This window comes from Corvus brachyrhynchos, unplaced genomic scaffold, assembly GCF_000691975.1.
Source record: "Corvus brachyrhynchos isolate BGI_N302 unplaced genomic scaffold, ASM69197v1 scaffold175, whole genome shotgun sequence".
Lineage (NCBI taxonomy): Eukaryota > Metazoa > Chordata > Aves > Passeriformes > Corvidae > Corvus > Corvus brachyrhynchos.
The window spans coordinates 4,431,479-4,439,945 of NW_008238448.1; the positions used below are offsets into that span (position 1 = coordinate 4,431,479).

Genomic DNA, 8,467 nt, shown 5'->3' on the forward strand with positions numbered 1-8,467 from the left:
TTCTCTGGCACTCCTAGAACTGACATTTCTGTGTGATCCTCATTTTGTACTAGAATGTAGATAGTTCATCACAGTCTGGGCTTCATATCTAAGAGGTCCAAACCTGTCTAAAATCAAAAGACTTGGAAGCAGAGCTCTACAGCAACTCTTGCAGTTCATCTCTATCACTGGGATATAGTGATGTCTCCTTCTGTATGCTGTTACTGGGTCTGATCAGAGTGGTTTAGGGAACTCAGTTGCAAAGAAACCACTCCTGTGTTTAAAATGATTCATTTTTCACTGGTTGAGCTCTCGAAACAGTCTCTCTGTGGTGTCAGACAAGTGCTGGTGGGTTGGGGCGGGTCCTATTTGAGAGTTGGCAACTGCATCTGCTCAGCTCTGTTGTAAAGCAGTACTCAGAGTGTTGGCAAGCCTCTGGCTGATTTGGAGGGGACCCAGCTCTGATGAGTCTCAAGCACAGGCTCAGTTCACTGCATTGTTGTTTCTACCTGGTCAAAGGTAGAGTCTGGAGCATCTGCAAACATTATTGCAACGTGGTGAAGCAGGAAGAGGTTAGAAGTAGACCAAATGAAGACAGGGAGAATAAAGACAGTGTGTCTGTGAAAGTTTGCAGTTTACTATCCTTTGTTCCCTAGTCAGCTGATGCAGCTGCTGACTTGCTCTTCATGTGTCTGGTTTGTTCCCAAAGGAGCTCGGATCCCCGAACACAACAGACTCCATTAACTGTGATCCTAGCCCACATCCGTGGAGCTCAGCCTCTCGGCGGCGGCTGCATTCCCTTGACACGTTCCGGGGGTGAGCATAAGAGCTTGCTCAAAAGCAGTTCTTCCAAGGGGAATGAGATTTTTCCAGTGGTGGTTTGACAGTGCATGGCAATATATAGCAGATGGACAGTTCAAGGTGGTCTGTTTTGCTTGGAAGTTAATCAAGATTTTAATTCTCAGATTTTCCAAAACACTTTGTAAGAAATATTGAAGTTGTGGCAGAGGGTGGAACAGAACGACGTGTTCAGTGTGAAAATGCTATGCAAAGGAGCTTGCTTTGGTTCACCACCACCCATGATTTTTGAAACACGGCCTCCTGATTGGTAAAGCTGGAAACCTTGGAAATCTTGCTTTAAAAATAAAATAAATTGGATCTCAGAGTTAGAAATGCATTAGTGGGAGTAGTAATCCTTAACTTTTTGTTCAAATATATGCATTTCATTGACACGCGATACTTTATGGTTTTGTTGTCTTTTTAGGCTCTCTCTTGTAATTATGGTGTTTGTTAACTATGGAGGAGGAAAATACTGGTTCTTCAAACATGAGAGTTGGAATGGTAAAGTACAATTGAGACACTTACTCTGGGTTTTAACTGCAGCAGTGTCTAGAAATGGTTGGTGTTGCAGCTGCTGCAGTGAGCTGTTGCTCAGCCAAAGGCTGGGATGCTGTGCTGGTTTGCTTCAGCAGGGAATCTGCCTGTTAGGTTAATGGGCAAAGCAGTGTATGGTCCTCCTCATCACACAGCGACAGGGTGCTTTCACATCACAGTCTGTGTGTAACCTTTTCATTTGTGATACAGGTTCATATCTTTAACTTTTCTGTGTTGTTTAATGACCACAGTCAAGGTGATGTTGCTCAGTGCTGTAAAAACATAGTGCCTTGATTGGTAGCTGATGCAGATGAAGTCAAGCATTGTAATGCCCTAGTGGAGAATAGCAAGGATCCCATCCCTGAAATCTTTCCCAAAGCACAGCATCAGTTCTGACCCTATTCTTGAAGAGTGGTAAATGCAGCGAGGCAAGATGATTAACTCTTTGTAAGTTTTGTTTGTAACATGTTTTAGACTTCGGGACATGAATAATTGCTAGCAGCCTGCAATTCCTCTAGAAAATCAACAGTAATATTGTTAAATTTAAGGATGGTTCAAGGTAAATAATGTCCTCCTGTGTATTTCTCTGTAGGATTAACAGTGGCAGATCTGGTGTTTCCATGGTAAGTTTTCCTGAGGAATAGTTTTTGTATCAACCGATTCTTTATATTAAGGGTTGCAAGGGGAACATTTGTGTGCACTTTGCTTCCATGTGGAAATGTATTTGGAGGGATGAATTTGTGATAAACAGTTAATAGGAATCCGCCCCTACAAATAACAACATAATCCTTATGAATCAGTAGAAGAGCTAAGTGGTTTTGGTGCCCAACATCCTCCTTCTTCCCACACACAAGGCCCAGGGCTACCCTGCCAGGAAGTGCAGTATCCCTGAGAAGCTCAATGCCGTGCTGCTGTATTAAAAGCTGCCAATCTGGCAGGATTTGAAGCTGGGCTGGTGTATATCCATAGGTAAAATAGCCAAGTAAATTTTGGATTAAGCTAATATTCCTATAACCAGAGAACGGCTTTATGGGGAAGCAATTATCCCATCTGTCCCTAACATGCTTCTCTATGCCAGCTGTGGTTTCTCTTGGAGGAGGGAGCTGGACTTAGACTGTGAACCTAATCTAGATGGGAGCAGTGGGTCAGTTCTGAATTTGAATCATAGATTTGAAGCTGGTGTTTTACTTCTCTGAAGATGCTAATTTAATTTTGGCTAATGGAATTTTTTGGTAGCATATGAATTCCTGGAAAAGGAGCAGGCTGCAATTCCAACCCTACCTCAACTGACCACTGAAAAAGATAGAAGTGTCCCATAGCACAAGCTCAGTAGCCTGGGAATTCCTAGCAATCAGAGGAAATAAAATCGCCCAGTTTCACCCAGTGCATCCATTTCTGTTGGGCCAACGCAGGCTGCTCTGTCAGCTTTAGTGTTTGCTGTTACACAGACGTGTTACGAGGCATCTGTCAGCTCCATTTCCCATCTGCTCTGTTCTCCAGGTTTGTGTTCATCATGGGGACATCAATAGCATTGGCACTGGGCTCCATGCTGAGGTGGGGAAGTTCCAAGTGGAAGGTGCTTAGAAAAATCCTCTGGAGGACTTTTGTGCTAATCCTGCTGGGGATCATAGTCGTGAACCCCAATTACTGCCTTGGACCTTGTGAGTGGAACTTGCTCTCTCATTTCTGTAACTTGTTCCTGCCTCCTTGGCTGGGATGTTGCAAAAACTGTGTCAACAGTTAGATTGTATCTTGTGGAGTGCAGTTCTGCACTGATGCAATTCTCTCTGTAAGACTCTTGTGCCAACCACTGTTGATTGTCTTAGTGACTTTCCCAGGATTATGATGTACAGAAAATTGGGATAGCAGAGTGGAGGTGCAGTAGATCTCAGCTCTCTCTGGAGAAGGGTCACTTTTGTATTTACAACAGAGCCTGTGGCTGCTCCTCTTTCACATTGCTTGCATGTCTTCCAGTGTCCTGGGATAATCTGCGTATTCCAGGGGTGCTCCAGAGGCTGGGATTCACATACCTGGTGGTTGCTGCTCTTGAACTCCTATTTACAAGAGCTGATAGTGGGACCTGGGTGAGTTACATGGGGAGATGTAACTGATCTGAACTGATACTGGAGCAGGGGTTTGGAGACTTTGCTCTTGTGGGGGCACAAAGAACACATGAGAAATTATGAGAAAAATGTAACATCTTACTTGACGTGTAGTGCAGTGTGACCTGGCAGAAATGTTGGAGTATGTGCACCCTTCAGTGTCCCAGTCTGAATTTTGTCACATGTAGCTTTATCATATTTAAGGATTTCACCAATCCATTCAGATAGTGCTCAGAAAGAGGCATTCCAAGACACGATGACTTTTCCACTGCCAAGGAAGCCCAGGGACAGGCATCTCTATGCTGAATCCTGTAGTCTGCATTTTGTCCAGTTAATTTTGGCAAGGTTTTTTCACAGCAGGGGAAAGTAATACTGCTTTTTAGCCTTTCTAGAGTCTGTTTTCCCAAAAGGCTTTTGTTCTACTCATGAATCAAAATTCCTTTTGACATTTTCCAAGTTAAAAAACATTAAGGGCTTTTGTTTTGGTTTGTTTCTCCCCCCCCTGCCCCAAGTAACTAAGTGTCTGGAACTTGCTTGTGAAAATGAAAGGTCTATTGGTAGAACCCAGTTTGGTAATGACAACATCTCCCTCCTGTATCTGGGGATAAAAGACTGCCTGCCAGGAAGTACAGGTTGTCCCCAAGGGCATGGTTTTTACTTGCCAGCTAACACCCCCTCCCTCCATCTCATCCAGGAAGGACGATTTCCTGCTCTGCAGGATATTCTCCCCTACTGGCCACAGTGGCTTTTCATTCTGGTGTTAGAAGCAATTTGGCTCTGCCTGACCTTCTTGTTACCAGTGCCAGATTGTCCCAGGTAAGACCATGCACTCGGACAACTTTCTGTGGGGTATCAGGTTTTTTCTCTTCTAGTGAGCAGAAGGTACATTTTATTAGCCATATGGAAAGAATGAAGGGAAGAGCTTTTATGCCAGCAGGGTTAAAGGAAGCATCCATCATGTGAAAAAACTTTCTTTATTTTGGTACTAAAGTACCAGATGTTATACAGCTGATGTCATTCTTCCTTTCTACTTAAAGAAGAGGATTAAAATCTCCCTGAGGTGTGTGTACAGCTATATATGATCAATGCCATGATCATATGCAATGCCATCAATGTGTGCCTCTAGCCCAGGAAAACATCAAGCATTTCGTGTACTGAGTCAGTGGGCCAGCTGCTGTGCAGCTGTAGTGTACCAACACTTTGTGCTACAACCTCTTTGCCTCTGTCCTAGGGGCTATATTGGTCCTGGGGGCATTGGGGACTTTGGAAAGTATCCCAACTGCACTGGAGGAGCAGCTGGTTACATTGACCGTTTGCTTCTTGGAGAAAAGCATATGTATCAGCATCCCTCTTCAGGTGTAAGTAGTTTTTGGTTTGCAGTATGTCAGGAGGGGCTTGGGACTGATACGTGCAGGGGGTTTAAGAGAAAGGAGTTTGGTTGCTTGGGTGCCCTGTAACAACTGTTTTCTCTCTAAGGTGACTTACCAAACAACGATGCCATATGATCCAGAAGGGATCCTGGGGACCATAAATAGCATTGTTATGGCATTTTTGGGACTGCAGGTACCTCTTTTTCTTTCTGCCTGCATTCTATAATGGGAAGATTTGAAGGAAACCTGGAAGTGGGGAGGCAACTGGGTGTCTTTACTTAAGCCTGAGACTGGTTCTAACAAAACCTTTTTCAGTGCAATGCTTTCACGATGACTTAGCCTGAGGTGAGTGACAGAGAAGTGGAACCTAACATGGCAGTAGCTTGCATTAGATACACCTAGACTTCTCAGTTTTTGTAAGGGATGGACACAAGAAGCTTGCAAAATAGCCACCTGAAATCTTCGTTTTAAGGCTGGGCTTATGCTGGGAGTAGGCTGGCTCTATATGCTGGAAAATAAGGCTGAGACACAGACTTCACAGCTTCATTGTAAGGGTATTAAAGGTTGCAGCTGTACTTGTTCCCCCTTGCTGACTTTCTGCTTGATGGGAGTGATAGCCATCTTGCATCGATGTGTGCTTACCTTCCCTGACAAAAGAGATGCAGGGGTTCACATTGGTGTTACCAACACCAGAAGCTCACAGCTCACCACTGTTTAAAATATGGCACTGTTTGATGCACTGCTGGCTTTTCTGACTGTGCAGCAGCTGTGAACCAAACTGGAACTTGTGTGCTGGGAAAGGAATGTTACCACATACAGCATTGGGTAAAAATTGATTTGGAATATCTGTGGGGCAGAGCTTGGAACAGAAGTCTGACCCTGAGGAGTGAGTTATCAGGACACATTTCTTAGTGGTGTATGAAAAGGAGCATGTGCTCTGGGCAGGTCAGGGTATGATGAGGTGCTGTGGAGAAGCTTTTGGGGCTGGCTCTGGTGTTGTTCCTTCATGCAATCCTTGCTGAGAGAGATGGAGCTCAAGTTACGTTGTGTTGACCTAATAAAGTTGCTTATCCCCTTCCTCAGTGTTAATACACTAAGAAAGGGAGAAAAGGTGCACCTCTATGGCTGATTGGGTTGCATTTACGTATTTTCCCCTTGTGTGTCCATTCTTTACAAAGAGTCCTCATTCTGAACCTTTCAGCCACTTGGCTGATAGAAATCCCATTCATGGATTAGCACAGTTCGCTGGTGGCAAACATATCTGGCTCTTGAAATGTACTTACATTAATGGGCATTAATTATTCTTTTGCATTCTTTTTATAAGGCAGGAAGAATTACCTTGTTCTACAAAGACCAGCACAAACAAATTATGAGTCGGTTCATCATATGGGGCATAGTAATGGTAAGTCTGATGGTTGTGTAGCTCTTTAAAAGGCATGGATTTTAATGCAATGCATAGTAATTCTGAAACATGTTGCAGTTATTATATAAACTTTACCAACTTTCTATTTCAGGGAATTATTTCTGCTATCTTGACAAAATGTTCTAAAGAAGAAGGGTTTATTCCAATAAACAAGAACTTATGGTAAGCAAAGAGATGGAATATTTAGTATGATTTTGTTAAAGTACTATTTTAGTTCAGAGGATGTTCTACCTTTTGTACATTGAGATCTGTATCACGTAGTTCTCTAAATATTACTCTTTCTACTGAAAATGTTTGTAGGTCAATATCGTATGTGACAACCACAAGTTGCTTTGCCTTCACCCTCTTATTGCTGATATATTACCTTGTGGATGTCAAGAAATGGTGGTCAGGTGCTCCATTTTTATACCCAGGTCAGTAAAATCACATCAGGAGACATATTCCTTCTAATTCTTTCTGCACTGATATTATCCTTTTGTTTTCTGCACTTCTCTTGTCTGTAAAAGAGCAGGGATTTAGTCTGAGGTAACCTCAAAGATTCCAGAATGATTAAGTTGAGGGGAACATTTGCATAGAACTGGGACACTTGAGGCCAGATATTTAGGAGAGAGGAACAATCAATTCCTTAAATGAGGGCTGAAAGCTGCTATTGCCCAATGACTGTTCTCAGTTTGGTCTCAAGTCAAGGTCCCAGTGAACAGCTGCCTAGTACCAAGCAAAATACCACAACTGTTCGAAGTTGGTTTGGAAGGGACTGCTGAGACTTGTGTAACCTAATGGGAAACTCAGAGGGCTGTCAACAGAGTAATACCACTTCTGAAGATGTGGAAAATGAAATCCCCTGGGCAGCTATGTAGGTTGTGTCTCTGTGATTTTAGATAAGCGTGTTTCCCAAAGTATCCCACTGTGGTTTTAACCACACCGGGCACACAACAAACATGAGTAGAGAATACAAAGCCACAGCAGAGGGGACCTTTCAGCAGCTTTGGTCTCTGGTGTCTGGACAGGAAAATAGGCAGGGTGACAGCAGGGTATCATACCTCCTACCAGAAACCCCAGAGCTTTGAAGGACAGTCAGCGTTTGTTTGTAAAGGCAGCAGATCTGACCAGCTTGGTTGGCACTCGTCCACCCTGAAAACAGTAACTGTTACTATTCTCCTCATTAATATAATTGCAGCATACTGATTTGGTTGTATTTCCAATTTAGCACAGAGGTTATTTGTATTTCTTTTCAATAAATGTTTTAGGGGAGAGAACCCCTCAGACTGTATTTGTAAACAGTGCATGGCATCTTTGGAGCAAATGACATTAGCTGCTGTTGTCTTGGTGCCTCTCTTTTATAAGCCTGGCACACCTCTGTCTGCTTGCTCTGAAGCAAGCCCATACCTCCTTTTTCAGATGGTATGACCTGTGCTTCCTTTCAGGAATGAATTCAATCCTGGTCTACATTGGACACCAAGTGTTTGCAAACTACTTCCCTTTTAAGTGGAAGATGCAAGACAGTCAATCCCACGCAGAGCATCTGACTCAAAACCTCATTGCAACAACTCTTTGGGTCGTAATATCATATATACTTTACAGGAGAAGGATATTCTGGAAAATCTGATAGAGGTGGTCAAGGTGTAGCAGACTTAGATTCTGATGAGGCAAGTGGATTAGCCTGAAATATGGTGGATTAGCCTGAAATATTGCGACTCAGGCTGTATTACTAAAAAGGGATACTAGTTCAAGTTTACAGTGCCATGGAAGTTGTCATCAAGACTTTTATGTGACTTAAGGGACAGTATTTTACTATTTAGCAAAAACTTACTAGTCTACTACAGTTGCTCTCTGTTTTCTAAGTATTTTACTGATCTCCCTCCTTCATATAGAGAAGCTGAACATACCGTAACAGTTGGGCAGTCTAAGACACCCTGTTGGTGTTCATGAAAGGAACTGCAAGGGATGGGGGTGGTGACTGCAAGGGGTTGCCAGAATGGGCCAGTAGTAACAGTCCCTGCATGTGACACAGAACCCCCTAACTCAGGTGGTCTGGGGTTTGTATATATCCTTGGCACCTCCTGCATGCCTGTGCCCCTCTGGCACACATTTAACTTGGCCAGTGACTATCTGGGAAAGCTAAGGGGCACTTCTGTGTCACAGCCTGGTGGTGCTCTCAGCTGATCATGCTTCATTATATTCTTACCATTTGGTCTTCGACCAAACCCTTAGGGTTTTGG

The 8,467-nt window shown here is 43.4% G+C and overlaps 1 protein-coding gene across 2 annotated transcripts in view; it reads left to right on the top strand.

The window, feature by feature from the left end:
* The window catches only part of HGSNAT (heparan-alpha-glucosaminide N-acetyltransferase), a 12,240-nt gene that overhangs the window by 3,040 nt on the left and 733 nt on the right, over positions 1 to 8,467 (top strand). Inside the window, exons 5-16 of one of the 2 annotated variants that reach the window (XM_017736795.1) lie at positions 689 to 795; positions 1,244 to 1,320; positions 1,946 to 1,976; positions 2,854 to 3,014; positions 3,328 to 3,437; positions 4,150 to 4,271; positions 4,687 to 4,813; positions 4,932 to 5,018; positions 6,150 to 6,227; positions 6,340 to 6,410; positions 6,549 to 6,661; positions 7,673 to 8,065. In XM_017736795.1, coding sequence (XP_017592284.1) covers positions 689 to 795; positions 1,244 to 1,320; positions 1,946 to 1,976; positions 2,854 to 3,014; positions 3,328 to 3,437; positions 4,150 to 4,271; positions 4,687 to 4,813; positions 4,932 to 5,018; positions 6,150 to 6,227; positions 6,340 to 6,410; positions 6,549 to 6,661; positions 7,673 to 7,854 — 1,266 coding nt within the window. In that variant the 3' untranslated portion in view covers positions 7,855 to 8,065. Of the gene's footprint in view, positions 1 to 688; positions 796 to 1,243; positions 1,321 to 1,945; positions 1,977 to 2,853; positions 3,015 to 3,327; positions 3,438 to 4,149; positions 4,272 to 4,686; positions 4,814 to 4,931; positions 5,019 to 6,149; positions 6,228 to 6,339; positions 6,411 to 6,548; positions 6,662 to 7,672; positions 8,066 to 8,467 lie in introns of those variants that run through there. The other variant, XM_017736796.1, reaches the window with a different exon arrangement.